The sequence below is a fragment of the Chelonia mydas genome, chromosome 2 (assembly GCF_015237465.2).
Source record: "Chelonia mydas isolate rCheMyd1 chromosome 2, rCheMyd1.pri.v2, whole genome shotgun sequence".
NCBI classification, from domain to species: Eukaryota; Metazoa; Chordata; order Testudines; family Cheloniidae; genus Chelonia; species Chelonia mydas.
This window is the reverse complement of record NC_057850.1, coordinates 107,500,382-107,519,588: the sequence shown is the minus strand read 5'-3', so window position 1 is coordinate 107,519,588 and position 19,207 is coordinate 107,500,382. Positions and strand designations below refer to the sequence as shown.

Genomic DNA, 19,207 nt, shown 5'->3' with positions numbered 1-19,207 from the left:
TTTGCAAACTTGATACCATCAAATTAGGCCTGAATAAAGACTGGGAGGGGATGGGTCACTACAAAAAATAATTTTCCCTCTGTTGATACCCTCACCTTCTTGTCAACTGTTGGGAATGGGCTACATCCACCCTAATTGAATTGGCCTCGTTAGCAGTGACACCCCCCCCCCACCTCCACTTGGTAAGGCAACTGCCATCTTTTAATGTGCTGCATATTTATAGCTGCTTACCGTATTTTTCACTCCATGCATCTGATGAAGTGAGTTATAGCCCACAAAAGCTTATGCCCAAATACATTTATTTGTCTCTAAGGTGCCACAAGGACTCCTCGTTGTTTTTGCTGACACATACTAACAGGGCTACCCCTCTGAAACCTGTCACCATGCAAGAAATTATTGACCAATGTGACTAAAGACCCCAGCCTCACCAGCTTTTCCAATGTTAGAACTCCATGGTCACTGTTCCCTATACCTTCTAATATAACTAAGAGGTGGCAGCATGGTGGACCGGGAGAACCATAACTACACACAGACAGGTTTCAGAGTAGCAGCCGTGTTAGTCTGTATCCACAAAAAGAAAAGGAGGACTTGCGACTCAGACGTTCTTGTTAAACCCTGGATTTGTGCTGAAAATGGCCCACCTTGATTATCATACACATTGTAAGGAGAGTGATCACTTTAGATAAGCTATTACCAGCAGGAGAGTGGGGTGGGAGGAGAGAAAACCTTTTGTAGTGGTAAACACCCATTTTTTCATGGTTTATGTGTATAAAAAGATCTTCTGTACTTTCCACAGTATGTATCCGATGAAGTGAGCTGTAGCTCATGAAAGCTTATGCTCAAATAAATTGGTTAGTCTCTAAGGTGCCATAAGTACTCCTGTTCTTTTTACACACAGACAGACCTAGGAAAGCCACAGGATCAGATGCACCTCACCGCACTACAGTCAGTTCTGTTGACCTTCCCTGAGTACTTTGTTACAGTGTCACCAGTCTACTTTTACCTTCTCTGTGTGTGCCTGGGTGCGTGGTTACACCTTACTTGTGTGGCCGGCTTCTTTGCCCACAGCAAAGGTCTCACTCAGACTCGCATCCTTAGTGGCTTGCACCAAGCAAGGCAGCCGGTGCCAAAACTCCCCCACCCTCTGAGCTCAGACAGCGTCAGACAACACCCAGGCGGGCCCCTGGTAACCTACAGCCCCGTGGTTGGCTCTTCTGCCTGCCCTTGTGTGGGGCGGATCCAATCCAGCGGGGGGCGGGCGAGCGCGCCTGGGACCGCCCCCAGCCTTCCCCCTTGGCCAGCGCCCCAGCACTTCTCAGCACTCAGCCACGCCTACGCCGCTCAGTTAGTCAAGGGGCGGGGCCCATGACGTCACCGCGCACCATACGGAAACACCTCCGCGTAGAGGCGCATGCGCATTGAATGCCCAAATGGGCTGGCGGAGCTTGGTGCCGGAACTAAGACGCCCGGGCGCAGGGGTTTGAGGAGACAGTCCTAGTACCGCCCTCAGGCGGAGGGTGATGTGATCGAGGCCAGACTTCCGCTGTGCTTTGTCCTCCTGCTCCAGCCGCCAGGGCGGGGAGGCGGCCGCTCCGCCACCTCACGTGACATCCCCGCGCCAGCGCCGTCGCCCCGTTGCCTTGGAGACTGGCAGCTACCAGGCTTCCTCCACGCGCCCACGCTAGTAACCGCCTCCTCCGCGCAGCCAGGGGATGCGGCCCGCGGCGCCATGCGAGTCTGGAGTAAAGGCATCAGCGGGCTCAGCGCTGCCGCCGCCGCCGCCGCGGGGACCGGCCGCCGGCGCCGTCTTGGCCCGCGCAGCGAGCGGGGTGAGAACGGGGGTCTCGCGAGCGGTGTCGCCAGCAGCCGGGAGGCCGCCCCGGCCTTCACCCGCAGGGCCAGGCCCGCCCAGTCTGCAGCCCCGCCAGCTGAGCCGGGAGCCCGTGTGCGCTGCCCCCCAGCCCCGCAGCGCTGGGGGCAGGAGTCTCCGCCGCGGGCTGGGGCGCTCTCCGCGCACGCGCTCTCCTCACCCCACCCTGACAGCCACGGGGGCTTCCGGCCTGCGCGTCTGCTCTCGCCAAGGGGGCCTGTGACAGCAGCCCGAGCTCTCCCGGCCTAGGCCTGCTTGTTTCCACGCGCAGCGCAACCGCACAGGCGCCTTCCGCCGCCTGCCCGCGGTGTTGTGACAAGCCGCGTTTAGTAAAACCGAGCTGGAGGGTCTCCGATGTTGCTGCCCACGAGAAAATTCACTCTCCTGCGGAAATGCTGTTTTCTGCCAGTTGTAGGAATAAGTGTTTGCATTTTTTTTCCAGTTATTCTTAATCCAGAAAACTAACCCTATTATACTTTAAACACTTATTTGGGAGATTTGAATTGAGCATAACTATATCTTCTCTACAGTTTTGGTGGGAGTTGTTACATATAATAAAATGGGTGTTGTGTTTATCACAAGTCAACCTCATAACTCTTCAGTAGCCACAGCACTCCAGCCTATCTCCCCTTCCCTACAACAATCCCATCTCTTCACACTCTGTTTGAAAAAGACAAACAGCAACAGTATTTGCTGTGTGTTTTTAAGTTTTGTTTACAATGGTAAATATCAGATTGTGAATAAATATTTTCTGTTTAAAGGGCCATCAAGTCCAGTAGAACCTCAAATTTAGTAGTTTAACACGGTATTGTACAGTATTTGCTCTCATACACACCCCTTTCAACTGCCTGACTGCATACTTCCAGCTCCAAATGAGGTGTGTGGCTGACCAGTCAGTTTGTAACTCTGAGGTCTACTGTATTTCAGTAAATAATAGGAAGTAACTGCTAATGAAGTAAGGGCAGTTCTCTGCTTAAAACGCTGCAGCGATGTAACTATACCACTGTGGTGGCGCCACTGTAGCACTTCAGTGAAGACACTACTACGCTGACGGGAGAACTTCTCACGTCAGCGTAGTAATCCACCTCCGCAAGAGGCGGTAGCTACGTTAACAGGAGAAGTCCTCATAAACATAGCACTGTCTACACCGGGAGTTAGATTGGGATAACTGCATCGCTCGGGGCGTTGGGGAGGTTCACGCTCTTGAGTGACAGTTACACCAATGTAAACTTCTAGTGTAGATCTGGCCTAAGACTGTGGACCTAGTCCTCAAAGATACCAAGTGCCCTCAACTTCCACTGACTTGAGTAGGTGCTGAACGCATTATTTAAGCCCTAATCCAGCAAACATCTGTGTGTGTAAGACCACATTTACATCTAAAATTTAGGTTGACCTAGCTACGTCACTTAGGAGCGTAAAAAATTCACACTGTGTGAGAGATGTAGTTAAGCTGACCTAAGCCCCAGTGTAGACACTGCTAGGTCAATGGAAGAATTGTCTTGAGGGGATGTGCTCTCTGTTGATGTAGGAAATGTCTACGCTGCTGTGGCAGAGCAGTTATGCTGCTGTACCGCTTGTAATGTGGCTTTATACATGAGTAGTCCCACTGCGTTCACTGAGATTACTCACAAGGGTAATACGGTACTAGAAAGTGCTCAGATACCATGGTGATGGCGTACAACTGTATAAAAAGCTGAACAGAATAGCTGACTGCAAGGTGCTTTGCACTCTAACTCCAGCATCCTGAGCATGTTGCAATAATGTATGTTGGGGGAGATTGTTGAATTTTATAGTAGATTAAAGTAATGCCAATTTTTAGTTATTGGAAGTATGTAGTGAACTTCTTACAGGAATAAAAAGTGTCTTAGTGAATGTACTTTCATTTCATATTGACCCACTAACTTGTATGCGTTTTTTGTAGACTTAAGCATCTCTGTGGCATCATCTTTACAAACTCACAGTGTCAAGGGGAAATTTTCCTTATCGGGGAGTAGAAAGCTATTCTTTGACACCCATGCTCTAGTGTGCCTGTTGGAAGAAAATGGTAACTTTTCTGTTACAAATTATTCAAATATGTAGAGTGATCTATAACTTATTTCTGCTGTATGATTTTATTATCATTTCAGAGTACTAAACTTGTGCAGTTATTTCTCTGTGACACTTAATTTAAAAGTGTCATTCTTAGTGAGATAGCTTTTATAAAGATTGCTTAAAACCTACTGAGATATTTATTCTGCTTGAAAGGGACATTATTAAGATCAAATTTTGAATTTTGTTATTTTGGATTTACATCTGTGTAACTGAAGTCAGAAACTGGTCAGGCCTGCTATATAACACTTAATTAACTCTTACATACCTTGTAATTGCCCTACGTTTGCATTTTTTTTTTAATTCTCATCCATAATATCATATCACTGCCTTTATTGTGAACCTGCAAATGTTGAAAGTACTTCCTGAGGGATTATTGTTTTGCAAAATATCTTAGTAGAATGTTGCAACTGTTACAATAATCAGCAGAAGTGAGTTAAATCATAATACACTTCACTTTACATATTGTTATATTTTACAGAGTCTTAAAGACTGGTAGACCTAAAACAGACCAACTAGTTTTGTTCTGATTTATTGGATTGTGCATACCTTTTTATATTTTTCTGAACAAGTTGTGTACTAAAATCAGGTTCCTGCTCTTGAAGAGCAAGGTTATAACTTCCAATAACCTGCTTGTTCACAAAAAACTAAGCAGGCATGAGAGAGACAATATGACATTCCGATGTGTACCCACATCTGTTTTAATAAATAAATAAAATACCACCATCCTATATTGTTGTTGAGGGATAGTGCTGAACAGTAGAAGTTGCCATTTAGCTATACTGCAGTTTTCATTTTATGGTGGAGAAACCTTGCATGTTTGTGTGTTTCCAATTTAATTAATTGGACAGTAACGTGTTCTGTTGTTAGTTCTGAATGGAGGGAGGAGTATGTTTGTGGCCTCTGTCATGGCCATAATTTATTAAAAATCTTTGTGAATAGTATTTGAAAGTGACATCTCTGAAAAAATTGTTCATAATTTTGCTATGTTTTGCTATATTTTGTTTTGCTTAGGGTTCACTATTCAGCAATCAGAGATCATTGTATCTGCGTTAGTGAAAATTATGAACACCAACATGGATGTGATTTACAAGGACATGGTGACCAAAGTACAACAGGTGAGGTACAGGAAGGTGTTGGATTTAAAGAAAACCAAAATATAATGTTTCTACTAGTAAAACATATAACTTGGTATTTAAGGAATGACTGTGCTTCAAATTGTACCTTACATTTTGAACAGCAAAGAAATTCGGGGTTAAAAATACAATGTAAGCATCCCTATATATCTTCTGGGTGTTTTCAAACTGGATGCTTGATTTATATTTAGCTTTGAGGCCTGATTTTTATTTTCCCCTATTCTCAAATGCACAAACAAGTGTTGCTATGGATTTTGAATTTCAACTACTGTGATTCAGTGCACCACCCAGATGCAGACTTTTCAAGCTCAAGTGCAATACAGGCCCTCATTTTGGGGTTGAAATGGTAATTGACTAGAGAATTTTTAGGTAAGAGATTGAGATATGTGACACATGCAAATTGACTGGCACATGAGATATAGCGAATAGTGCAAGTCTTCCCAAGAAAGACAAACCCATTTGCTATCACAAGGAAGTAAGGGTTTCCTTGGCTCTTCTTTGAGTGGTTGCACTTGTCCATTCCACTGTAGGCATTCGTGCAATCTAGTGCACAGTTCTCAGAGAGATTTTCCCTTTGTGGTATCCATTAGGGTGTCATAAGTTCTGTCTGCTGTCTCACACCTAGGCACAGGCATAAAGGGTCAAGCTGTCCCTGACCCACCTCAGTTCCTTCCTATCACCCATGATGGTTACTAGAGTTTCCTGTCCTCTTTCAAGTTTTAGTCAAATCCTGTAAATAAAGTACACCCTTGCTATAACAAACCCATTGGGATCAAAGCCATTTGTTCATTATAGCCAGGAGTCTGTTATAGCAAAAGTGTCAGTGAGGGTGAGGCGGCTGACAGCTCCTCCAGCTCTGTAGCTGGGCTCGAAGTAGAATCCAGGGACCAGGTTCATTATAACTGAAGGTTTGTTATTATGAAGGGAATATAGTGAGGGTGTACTGTAGTACCCATTGTATAGTTAGTTCAGTTTAATAGATAGTCAGTTTTAAAAAAAAAAAAAATGTTGTTTTGTGTGGTTCTGGCACCTGGTCTCTTACTTTAGTCACTAATGCCTCAAACATGGGTTGTGGGGGCTCATGTGAGACCCCTGCAGATGCAAGGTCTCTGGTCTCCCCAAGATCTCAGCCTACATGTAAACATCAAGGAGTTGTGCTTACCTTGTATGGCGTTCCTTCCTCTTGTTAGGGTAAGGGGAATATTGGTGCCATGTTTTATGTAAACTTTGTTGGGAAGCAATACTCCTCTGGGACTTCTGCATCAACACCTCTATGCTTCCGAATACAGCCCACCTCTTGGGTATTTGGAATATGCTAGCAGATCACCTGAGCAGGTTTTTTAATAATCACCATGTGTAGTCCCTTTGCCCAGATGTAGCAAGGTCCATTTTCCCGTTCTGGGGAACTCCCCAAATGGATCCCTTTGCAACAAAGGACAACACAAAATTTCACCAGTTCTGCTTCAGAGCAGAACTGAGCCTGGGTTCATTGACAGATGCTTTTCTACTGCTGTGGTCACTTTTCTCCCTATCCCTCTTGTTCTGTGCAAGGCCAACCAGGACAAGGCCTGTCTTGTAGCAATTTGCCCTGGTATGGCCCCATCAACACTGGTTTTCTCATCTCTTGGACCTCTCAATTAGTCCCTCACTATTACTCCCATTTCACACAGACCTGATTGCTCAGAAGTTTGGCTGCCTCCTCCACCCCAGTCTTCAGGCCCTTCACCTAAAAGCCTGGAGTCTTCGTCTTTAACTTTAGTGGAGGAGTCCTACTCTAGAGAGATGCAGAAGGTACTGCTGAATAGTAGTAGAAAACCATCAAATAGGATAACTTACCTCTCCCATTTAGCAAGGTTTTCTATCTGGTTGAAGCTGAAAGGGGTCTCCCATATTCCTGCTTCTATTCAGCATAGTCCAGCCTATCTTTTGTATCTGAAATATCAAGGATTGGCAATTAGCTCAATCACACTATGCCTAGTGGCTGTTATCAGCATTCCACCCTCATGTGGATAACCACTCCTTTTTTTCCAACCCGGTGACTATAAGGTTTTTAATGGTTTGGACAGACTATTTATGCATGTACAGAACCGTGTTCTACCAGGGAGCTTGAATCTAGTCTTAACAAAGCTGATGGGTCCCCCCCTTTGAGCCATTAGTGACCTGCTCTCTGTTGCACCTTTCAGTGAAGGTAGTGTTTTTAGTAGCCATTACATCAGCCAGGAGAGTTGAGAGCCCTAGTATCAGATTATCCAAATATGGTTTCTTACGCAGATAAAGTTTACCTTCATCCCCATCTAAGGTTGGGTACAATAGTGGTCTCCACTTTTCATATCAACCAAGTGGTTTTCTTGCTAACCTTCTTCCCAAAGCCTCACCATAATAAGGGAGAGGAGAGATTGCACACCATAGATCTCAGAAGAGCTGTAGTGTTTTATCTAGAACAGACTAAACCTTTCCATTCTTTGTTTAAGTTGTTCATTGCTTTTGCAGTCAGAATGAAGGGCAGTCCTGTTTCCACACAAAGGAGTTTATCATGGATATCGAGTTGTATTCACCTACGTTATGAGTTGGCTAGACCCAGATAGAGTACTGAGACGTTGACTAGATTCCAAGCGACTTCTTTGACATTTCTGGCTAACATCCACATTTGCAAGGTGGCAACCTGGTCATCATGTCACGCTTTCGCTTCTCGCTAAGCAGTCTCTCAGCAATCTAGAGACGATGCTAAATTTGGACAAGTAGTCTTCCAGTCCCTGTTCAAATAGACTCCGAATCAGTGGTGCTGGTGCTGGAGGTGCAGTAGTACCCCCTGGCTTGAAGTGGTTTCCATCATATACAGGATATGATTGTTTGTCACTATGATTATTTCCTGAAACTCATGGATTATTCTTGATGTCCTCTACAGCTACCCAGGGCAGCTCTGTGTCTTTAGAATTTTTTTTGGGGGGGGGGGGGGCGGGGGGGGTGTTGGTTCTGGGAAGACCCCAGACCTATTTGCAGCTGGAAGTAGACCAGTAGTGCTCGGGTTGCTCAAAGCACCCTCCCAGCCACCAGCAAACTGCTCATCTCTAGCCTTTGGTCACAATGGATGACTCCATAGCATAAGAAAGTTTGTTCTAGTAAATTATATGAATGTCTAAGAGCAAGGAATTCTTGTGTTCTAATTATGGCTCTGATGCTGACTTCTCCGTCATCTTGGTCATGTCATATAGCCTCTCTTCCTTAGCACCCTCATCTATAGCATGGGAATAAATATTTACCTCTGTTACTACCTGGATGGTGTAAAGACTTATGTTAGTATAGTTGTAGAAAAATGCCTACAATTACAGAGAGAACTGGAGAGGATGAAAGATAGGGTAAAACAGGTGGGAGCAGGCCACCTTTCTCCACTTTTTGTGTTCTTTGTCCTGTTTGCTGTCCTCAGTGAAATTGAAAATATGTATAAAATAATACTGTTTATTTAAAATAAACACAGGGAAGACAGGATTTAAGCATTGTTTAATATTTCACTTAGATTAAACTTTGAAGTAATACTGCTATTGACATGTCTTCATAACCAGAGCCAGTTGATGGTCATCATTGGCTGTAACAATAAGAAAAAAGAAAAACACAAGTTAGCATTACTTTGTATTGGTATGACCAATAGACCTGTTGAGCACTCTGGAGTAGTTATGGCACCTAAATTGCATTCTTTGGAGTGTTGAAGTAAACATTCCTGTAACTGGTATCTTGATCTCGGCTGAAATAGGAAAGAACATTTTACTGAAGTGCTGTCTTTATATGCTGTTCTGTGCATCTTTTTTTCTTTTATTGTAAGAGGAAAAGAACAGTTTGTCATGAGTTCTTATTTGTATTCTAGGTTAAGTACATGCCTACAATAAAATGCTCTCTTATTTGACTTGGTACAATATGTAGTATTACATGTATCTATTAGTCTGCAGACCTTACGGCTGGCAGGTGCAATATGACTGAAATGGTCCAAATGCACTTCCTTCCCCATATCCTCTCCAGCTCTTTGCATCACTGGAGTCACTAGTTGCTTTAATGTTACAACACCACACTTATAGCTGCAGCAGGAAGAGGAAAAGCTGAAATGTGAAGAGAGGAGCTATCAGTGATATCACAATTCCACCAATCTGTAGATATTTCAGAAATAGCTAGTGTTTTGTGGTAGCTCTGAGTAAAATTTAGCTAGCTTCTGAGCTTAAATTAGCCATCTTAAATTAAGTGACACGGAGACTGAAATAATAGCGTTTTAAATACTATATTTGTACACAAGTACAAGTTTTTAGGATGTTGCAATTGTTATGGTATGAGCTGAATTTTTCTTTCTTCTTTCAAAGGAAATCACTCTTCAGCAAATAATGTCTCATATTGGTGGTGTGAAAAAGGATATGATTATTTTAGAAAAGAGTGAATTTTCAGCACTCCGAGCTGAAAATGAGGTAAAAAACACATACAAACTAGTGTAGCACTGGGTTTTTTTGTATACCGCATAGAGAAGTGCTTCTCAACTTTTTCCACACCCTGACTTCATGTTCCAGCAGAAAAAAGCTTTGCAATGCCCCTCCCAGTTCGCCATAAAGTAAGGGCAGGTGGTCATGAGCCCCAAGTTGAGAACACATAGCGTAGTCATGAGCCCCAAGTTGAGAACACATAGCGTAGAGGAAAGCCATGCATCAAGCTTTGTTGTTGTGTTTTAAAACTTCTCTGTGTTGGGAGGAGGGGAGGGAAAGCCAAGAGTAGTAGAATCATAGTATCAAATGTGGAGAGTTGCTTGCAGAGCACCCATTAACCTGAGGAAGTAGTAATATAATATAATCATTTACAGCATTAAAAAATTTGATCCAGTAATAGTTATACAATCCATAGTTGAATGCATGTCTTATAAGATTTTTGGGACAGTGTTAAAACACTCCTGACATATGTCAGATATCCATTGCTCCTCTTCCTAGAAGCTGAGCATATCTTTTTGCTGTATAGGGACCCTGTCAGTCAGCCCAAAGTAGTGAAATTAGTCTGCTGAAGAGGAGGAATTTTTACCATCTCATTGGCAGATGCGGTTTAACAAATTTACAGCAAGCAAAAAGATGTTGAAAGAAACCTTGTAGAGGATGGTAGGTTGTTAACAATTCTGCCAAAGGTCACAATTAAAGGAAACCAAATAGAAGGTGTTCTGTTGGCTATTGAGAAGGGAAAATTGTTTATCCGTAATCTTATATATTTAGAGGTGAATGAACAAGGAAAAAATAATGGGACTGTTAACTTAAGGTGCTTCTGAACTGTTTTTAACATACATAAATTGGAAACACAGTTTATTAGGGCTGTTGATTAATTGCAGTTAACTCGCAATTAATCACACTGTGTACAAATAGAATACCAATTTAAATTTATTAAATATTTTGGATATTTTTCTACATTTTCATATATATTATATCCTGTGTTGTATTTGAAATCAGTGTACATTATTTTTTATGACAAATGTTTGCACTGTAAAAATGATAAAAGAAATAGTATTTTTCAGTTAATCTCGTACAAGTACTGTAGTGCAGTCTCTGTCGTGAAAGTGCAATTTACAAACGTAGAGGGGTTTTTTGTTACATAAATGTACTCAAAAACAAAACAATGTAAAACATCGGAGCCTACGAGTCCACTCTGTCCTACTTTTGTTCAGCCAATCGCTAAGACAAACAAGTTTGTTTACATTTACAGGAGATAATGCTGCCCTCTTCTTGTTTACAATGTCACGTGTGTGATAACAGGCGCTCTCATGGCACTGTTGTAGCCAGCATTGCAAGATATTTACGTGCCAGATACACTAAAGATTCATATGTCCCTTCATGCTTCAACCACCATTCCAGGAGATATGCACCCATGCTGATGACAGGTTCTGCTCGATAACAATCCAAAGCAGTGCAGACAGACGTATATTAATTTTCATTATCTGTGTCAGATGCCACTAGCAGAAGGTTGATTTTCTTTTTTGGTGGTTCAGGTTCTGTAGTTTCCGCATTGGAGTGTTGTTCTTTTAAGACTTCTGAAAGCATGCTCCACATAAAGTAAGGGAAGCTGATTTTGGAAGGCATTTCAAATTCTTAAACCTTGGGTAGCTATCTTTAGAAATTTCACATTGGTACCTTCTTGGCCTTTTGTGAAATCTGCAGTGAAAGTGTTCTTAAAATGAACAACATGCTGGGTCATCATCCGAGACTGCTATAACGTGAAATATATGGCAAAATGCGAGTAAAACAAAGCAGGGGATATACAATTCTCCCGCAAGGAGTTGAGTCACAAATTTAATTAACGCATTATTTTTTTAACAAGCATCATCAGCATGAAAGCATGTTCTCTGGAATGGTGGCTGAAGCATGAAGGGGCATGTGAATCTTTAGCGCATCTGGCACGTAAATATCTTGCGATGCTGGCTACAAAAGTGCCATGAGAATGCCTGTTCTCACTTTCAGGTGACATTGTAAACAAGAAATGGACAGCATTATCTCCTGCAAATGTAAACAAACTTGTTAGCCAATCACTCAGACAAACAAGAAGTAGGACTGAGTGGACTTGCAGGATCTAAAATTTTACATTTGTTTTATTTTTGAATGCAGGTTTTTTTGTACATAATTCTACATTTGTAAGTTCAACTTTCATGATAAAGAGATTGCACTGTAGTACTTGTATTAGGTGAATTGAAATACTGTTTCTTTTGTTTTTTTTACAGTGCAAATACTTGTAATCAAAAATAAAGTGAGCACTGTACACTTTGTATTCTGTGTTGTAATTGAAATCAATATATTTGAAAATGTAGAAAGCATCCAAAGCTATTTAAATAAATGGTATTTTATTATTGTTTAACAATGCGATTAATCGCAATTTTGTTTAATTGCTTGACAGCCTTACAATTTATTAAAATGGAACCCTTAAAAAAACAATTCTGGAATGTCTTAATAGCAGAAAGAAACTGTTGATAAACATGCTTCTAAAAAAGTGTTTTTGCAGAAATAACTGATACTGTAACCTGTCTCACATTTGCTACTATTTAAAAACATTATATCGCTCTGGACTAGACAATCTATAAAATGAAAAGGAAATTGGAAATATGCATAGTTTATTGCTCACTAGTACAGTGCTAGTAGCTGTAATGCAGATTCACCGGTACTCTTAGGACATTTACTTCTTTTTTTTTTTAAGAAAGTAAAACTTGAACTCCAGATGCTAAAGAAGCAAGTAATGGTAAGATACATTGTTTATATTACTACTTAGGTGCAATATGACTATAATGAATATGAAGAATTTAGAGACCCATTTTAAATATCTATCTTGTTCACTTTTAAAAGGTTTTTACTTACCTCTGCCGCTAAAGTGCTTAGTTGTTATGCTGCAGGTACCCTGGTATGGGGGACTGAAATCTCCAAATTCTGGATTCTGCAGCAAAGGCAGCTTCATGTATGTATTCTTAGTGGTAGCTGAAACTATTAAAACCTAAAAATATGTTTTAAATCAGATTTTTCACTCTCTTAGCTGTTTTACTTTATTTGCATTTTATTGATTGAATTAAGAAAGTGCCAGTTGCAGTTTAGGGCTGAATTGAGCTCTGCTCTTAAGGCCACTTTGTTTTCTATTAAAATGCATGGCATTATCCCCAAAATTACAGCACTTATTGGGCACAGAATTGGTTTTCTGAGAATCTGCAAGTCATTTGGTTTATTTGAGTAAAAATTAATTTAAAAATTGGTTCTTTACGAAATTTAACCCCATGTGCCAGACCATGTTTTTTATCCAAATTATTGTAATAACAGAAAAATGAAACTCTCTTCAAACTTCCCATAGAGTAAAATTTAATGGAAATTGAGTATACGGACTACATGAAAAGGGTTTGGTTTTTTTTGTTTGTTTAGGGTTAATGGTCATTGTAGTGCTGTTCTTCTTAACTGAAAGCTGCTGCTGCTTCAGAAGATGTGATGAAAATTTGTCTCCTTCAGAGAATTCCATTATTAACTGCCCTCTTTCAAAATGATTGCCATCTCCAGTTTTCAATGGGTGTGAAACTACGGGGTGCCCTTAATAAAAACAAAAATGCCTTCTTTGAAAATGGACACCACTTCCCATTGTTCCCAGTGTTAAAGAAGCCAGACTGCCCCTAGGAAAAATGGTTGCCCCCTGAGGATGTAGTCTTAGGGTTCCTATTCACCACTCTGCCCTACTTTGCTCCTCTCAGCTGGAGAGGGGGCACACCCTTCCACTCCCAGGTTGCTGATCTCCTAATGCTTCTCCACTGAACCATCAAGCTGTTGACATATCTAGGCTTAGTAACTGTGTGATCTTGTAATTATTGTTCTTCATCACCCCATGCTCTTCCTGTTGTCTTGATTTTCATAATATTACATCATGTCTAAAATAAGGCTCATATTGTGTATTTGTATTGTGCACTTTTGAACACTCTAAAATATAGTTTTAAAATCCTTCTAATTAATCCCTAAGGTCTGTCATAATCAGTTGCATTTGATATTGATTTCCTTTTACATAGACGTTAATATTTCTATCCCAAATCATTCTTCCTAAAACTGATATTTTTCATTAGTAGGTTTTATAGAGGTTTGAGGTCATCATCAATTTGTTTTTACATAAAATTAAATTATTTAGTTACATTTTTCCTTCATCATGGTATGAAAATTCACTCTGGTAATATTCAAGGTTAAAATTATGTATTTGTTCTTGTATAAGAACAAATAGACACGTACACAGTGTGTGAGATAGGTGTGTTAAAAGAAAATTGTAACTTAACATTTTATAATTAAGAATTGATAATTTAAAATTAGTGACAGATATTTTATAAGTTATTAAGCAGAATTAAAAATTACTAAAACAGAAATGAGTCTAAGATAATTAAACACTTTTTTATTAGCTTAATAGTGGCTTGTAAAAAATGCTTGCATGTGTCTGATACATAGTAGAATTTCTTGGAATATTCATCAGTCTTCACATTTATCCTATGCACTAGTCTGATTTGCAGCTTGCTCTATGACCCACAGTCAGGAAACTGGAATTCCTCTGAGAAGTTGCAGTAAAATGGTAGCTGTCATTGAGAAGCAGCAGCACCATTTACTGCTATTGTGCGAGTAAAACATGGACAAGTAGCTCTATAAAGTTTTAAAAATATAATATATCTGTTATATAACTTCCAGTAAATATTCCATGAGCTGTCTTAAATTATCTGTAGGAGTTTTTTTAAGCCAAAGAGTTATTAGAGAGATGACCATTACCAGTGTCCTCTTTGAAGGCATATTTTTATATGCTACCTTGAATGGATTAGAGCAGTCGTATGTCTCTATAAGACATCAACATTTTACACATACCCAGACCTGGCCTCCAAACGTCTAAGTTAGTAGTACCTGGGACATAAGAAATGTTCTCAGCTTCATTGGATAGACATATGTTACGTTGTCCTGGATCTGCTATGTCAGTGTTTTAGTCTCAAAAGCAGCTGCAAGTTGTCGTGGCTTTCAGGAATCCTATTCACCCCAGAGATCAGGAGAAAAGTCCTTTTATTGAGGTTTGCAGTAGGAAGGCACAATATATTTGTTCCATTACTTAGCTCATGAATTGAATGAGGAAAATGTTTTTTAAATTTCCTGATATATTTTGTATAATTTTTCTCTAGGATGAAGTTACCAAAGTTCGTGCAGATAACAAATTAGGCTTCAATCTGGAGAAGAGCAGAGTAAAAGAACTGGTATGTTTTATGGATTTCTTCTAGAAGTATGTAAAAATGTGAATACCATTTGAAATTGTTTGGTCAAGAATGTAATTTTCATGGTTGTCCATGAAGTCTTTTGGCCAGAAGATAGCGTGAACCATAATTATTCATCTTAATGGTTCTGTAGTGTAATGTGACGCCATTTGTTTTTAATATTTTATCATATTTTGACATTATTTCCTCATTAATCTTGATATTAAAAACAGTGTGTTTTTTCTAAATTTATTTAGTCAAATTAAGTTTAAATACCTTGTTAAATTACCTAAATTGAAAGCCTGTCCTTGCCCCAATAGGGGACTAATTACATCGTAGCCAGTATGTCAGCCAACGGTTTGATTAAAGTGATCTTCACACTGTCTTGTCCTAATTGGTATTGGTCACTTCTGACTTTCAAGTGTCTGATAGAACTGAAAATCTTTAACTGGAGTAATAAAGGTTACAGTAAATCGGCAGGTTTTTTTCTCTTTTAGAGTATTATATGTAACTCTGTTTTAAGCTCTTGTAAATGCCATTATCAAAATGTGTTTCTGCAAATCAAAAAAAAATTATATTGCCTAACTTGAATAGTCTTTTTTGAATGACGTTTTTCAACAGATTTTATTTTCCCTATTCACTCGTCACATTTGACATTTATATTTCATAGACGTGTAGTGTGGAATAATATTGACCGTTACTCTGGGCAGTAAGCTTTGTTTTCTTTAGATCCTGCTAGTCTTTATTCTTTCAAAACTGGTAGATGTGCCCTTGAAAGTGATTACTCATAATGGTTGTCAAACAAGCTATCCTGGGTTGGGTCAATGACTTAGTACTCTGGGTAGCCCTCTGTGCTGCTCCATGAGAGAATTGGGTTGAAGAACAAACTGTGGCCTTCAAACCTTTGAACTCATAGATTTTTCAGATGTTGCAAAAATAATGCTTTGCACTAACATAGCACCTTTCCTCTGAAGCTCTTAACTACTTAAATAGCAAGCCTCACAATATCTCTATGGGTAGGTAAGCATTATTGTATGCATTTTACAGATCAGTTAACTTAGGCACAAAGAGTGTGTGATATGTCCAAGATGACAGGAATAGAGCCCAGGAATCTGGATTCTGTCTCTTGCTCAAAGCACTAGACTACATTGCTTTTCTACATGAAACCCCCAACCTTTATGTGAAGAAGTAGATAACTATAGACTACAGACGTGTACTCCATTGCAGTCTGTTGTTATACAGGATATTGTACCTTTCAAGGAGACTGCTTGCTTGCTAATTGTTGTCAGCAGACATCATGCATGTCCAGAACTCTGGCATAGAATGGGGAAGGAGGCAGATGAATGGAGAACATGATGCTACATATAAAGTAAGGTTTATTTGTACATAATAGGAAAGAGGAGAACCCAAAATAAAGGGCTGGGTGAAAGTTCTGTGACCTCTCTTCAACCTGTGCTTATGTCTAGATGTTGTTGCTTCTGCATTAGTGAAAGCATTATTTGCATATGCACTTGGACACAGGTGAGACCTATACTTGAATGTGCAGAGCCCTATAAAAGCTGGGGGGAAAATAAAGCACACTTACCTAGGAAGATACCTGGGGTAACTTAAATTAGTAAAGGTTTAGCCAGTGGCTTTACTCCTGAAATATTTCCAAAGCATGGTGAGCTAATAGTCCATCAGCGTGTTGTTTAAAAATATAAATGTGTACACATTACTTGTTTTACAGTTATTATCCGGTTTCAACTTCTTCATTTAAAGGCAAGGTAGGAAAGTTTCTCTAGTGATAAGATAGGAAGCAGAAGGACATTATTTAGGTTATGACATTGCAATAGCTAGTCAAAATGTTTCCTTCTGCTGCATCCAAGAATCCAGTTTGGGAAGAGGACAGGTTGATTGAAATGTGGGGCAAAAGCCCACACAAAGAAGTTGGGAGGGACAGTCACAAATATAACCAGAAAGACTCAGAGTTGAATGGGCAAACTAAGGCTGCTGAGAAATGAGCAAAGGGGGAGCTTTACATTGCTCTGAGCCTAGGACTAGGGCAGAGGTTCTTAAATTTTTTGCTGGCACGATCCCATTTTAATGAAGTATTTCCTGCTAGGACCACAGACAGCATGGAGGATGCCATTTTGCAGAGCATAACCTCTGCATAGCATAACCTCACACATATATGCGAGGTCACACCACATGGACAACACCATTTTGCTCTACAAAATAGCATCCTCCGCACAGTGTGACCTTGTACGTATGGTGCATGCAGGGCCATGCTGTTCAGAGCAAAATGGCACCTTCCATGCAGTAGGGATCACCAGAATCTCACCTGCTGATGGCGTGCTCCATTTGGGGCCACAACCCACAGTCTGGGAACCGCTGGTACTAGGGCATCTTCCAGGAACATTCTGGCAGTTTGCTTTACATGCTCTTATCGCACAGAAAAAGATCTCAAGTTTGTCTAACCAAAGAGGTGTGAAGGCCATGAGTATTGTAGAATAGAATAATCTTTTCTCTTTCACATAATTAAATTGAAAATCCTGGCAATTTATGTAAAACTAGTTCAAATGAATCTTACAGATTGCTTAAATTTACTATAGTATTCAACATATTTATCGACATCACAAGAGTGATGTCTTTAGATAAGATTGCCCAACACATTGTAAGACCCTGTTTGGCTGGTAACCCTGCCAAACTAACCATTTGGACTGAATTTTTCCATACTGGGTGTCTGCCTCAGGATGAACCTCCTCCTCCTTCCATAACCCTCCTTTAAAAAAAACAGGATAAGCTGTTTCTGAGGACCGGATTAGGGGAAAATACAATGTTTTGCCTATGTTAACAAATGCTTATAAGACTTTTTTAGGATGCTGTAGTGCCTCCATATTTTGAAGCAGGAACTTGAAATTTGGCAAAGAGGTGGCCTTTGTGTCAGGAATGCTGGTCCCATGAAAAAAATATGGGGAATGCTCTAGTCCAGTGCTGCAGAGACTGAGCCAAACTTTTCTTGCAAATGTTGCTCCAGGATACTGTGGCACTAGAACTGAGAGCAGGGAGACTGTCTCCCCTGTGCTCTCAGTGTACCCCCTGCTGGTACCCAGGCAGTGAGGAGGAGGAGCAGCCTGATTTAGACTGCAGAGGACTAAAGAGTGGGGAAGAGATAAGGGAAAAGGGGGGTTGCAGGAACCAGAGGGTGGGGAGATCCAGAAGGCTAAGGGGACAGTATCCGTGGGGGAAAGAGTGAGAGATAGGAGCCAGGTGTCAGAGTTGAATAGGAGCAGAGGGAGTATTAGGGGAGGTGTTTGGGGAGTGCAAGCTGGGAAATGTGGGGGGTAGATGGAGGGGGAGAGGCAGGAACCAGAGGGGGGAATTGGATGGGACAGGCAGGGGGATGTATAGGAGCAGAGGGTGGGTAGAAGATGGGGATGGGGAGGGACAACAAGAGGATGGTGGGAGGAAACTGAGGAATGTGAAGGAGCAGAGAGTGAGGGGGTCAGAAGCCAAAGAGAGAATGAGTCAGGGTGGTGGGGGCATTAGGAGGAGTGGGGCTTGTAAGGGACAAGGGCTCGAGGATAGCCATAGGTTTATGGGGGACAGGGGCAGAACCACTGCAGCAGACTCCCTTCCGGAACCTAGAATTAAATCCAAGAATTCTCTTGTCAGCAAATGTCTGTAAAACTCCTGGATAAAGTTTGTGCAACGCCCGCCTCTAGTGCTGATCAACATAGTAGTAGGCTGTTATCTTCTGCCACCAGTTACTCCATTAGCCCAGCCCTTGCTGCATAGCAGATTAGTCAACATTATGGATTTTTTTTCTATTACTGTTTAAAATTCTAGGAAATGCCATAAAAACATTAAAAGATTATTGATATTGGACTTTTACTTTTAACTTTTATGGATTGTTACTCAACTACTGAAAACACATATCAAACCTAAGGGCCATCTCCCTGCCAACTTTTAGTTTTCTGTCCCCCATCTACTTACGTGCTAGAGCTGTTACAAGTAGTTGTTGACTACTTGTTTAAAAAGAAATATTGAGTGAAGATGTTTGTGGTATTTTTGTCCCCCTCTCCATTCACCGGAGTCTCTCCTAACTTGAACGATACTGATGTGTTTCAGTTCTTGCAAGCATGCAGTAATCTTTTTCTTTGCAACATGTGATAGTCTTCCTCCCCTCCCCCATTTTATAGAACTCAAGAACATTATGTGGAGTTATTATTTATCCGGATTCAACTTCTTCATTTAAAGGCATCCTTCTGGTTTCACAAACCAGTTAATGGATTACCACGAGACATAAACATAGTATATTTGACCAATTCAATAATTTTTAATAGTGTTAATTTCAAATTAAAAGAATTTTCTTTGACTGTCACTCCAAAATTTCAAGTG

General features: G+C 40.7%; 1 protein-coding gene across 7 annotated transcripts in view; it reads left to right on the top strand.

The window, feature by feature from the left end:
* Nucleotides 1-1,420: 1,420 nt before the first annotated feature.
* MCUR1 (mitochondrial calcium uniporter regulator 1) overlaps nt 1,421-19,207 on the top strand; it is a 32,332-nt gene continuing 14,545 nt past the window's right edge. For 3 of the 7 annotated variants that reach the window (XR_006288122.1, XM_043538806.1, XM_043538810.1), the window contains exons 1-6: nt 1,426-1,829; nt 3,792-3,914; nt 4,973-5,076; nt 9,438-9,539; nt 12,286-12,327; nt 14,756-14,827. Coding sequence is in view for 6 of the 7 variants with exons in the window: in XM_043538806.1 (XP_043394741.1) it covers nt 1,730-1,829; nt 3,792-3,914; nt 4,973-5,076; nt 9,438-9,539; nt 12,286-12,327; nt 14,756-14,827 (543 nt within the window). In the remaining variant the exon portion in view is untranslated. Of the gene's footprint in view, nt 1,830-2,075; nt 2,282-3,791; nt 3,915-4,972; nt 5,077-9,437; nt 9,540-12,285; nt 12,328-14,755; nt 14,828-19,207 lie in introns of those variants that run through there. The other 4 variants (XM_037893086.2, XM_043538807.1, XM_043538808.1 and 1 more) reach the window with 4 other exon arrangements.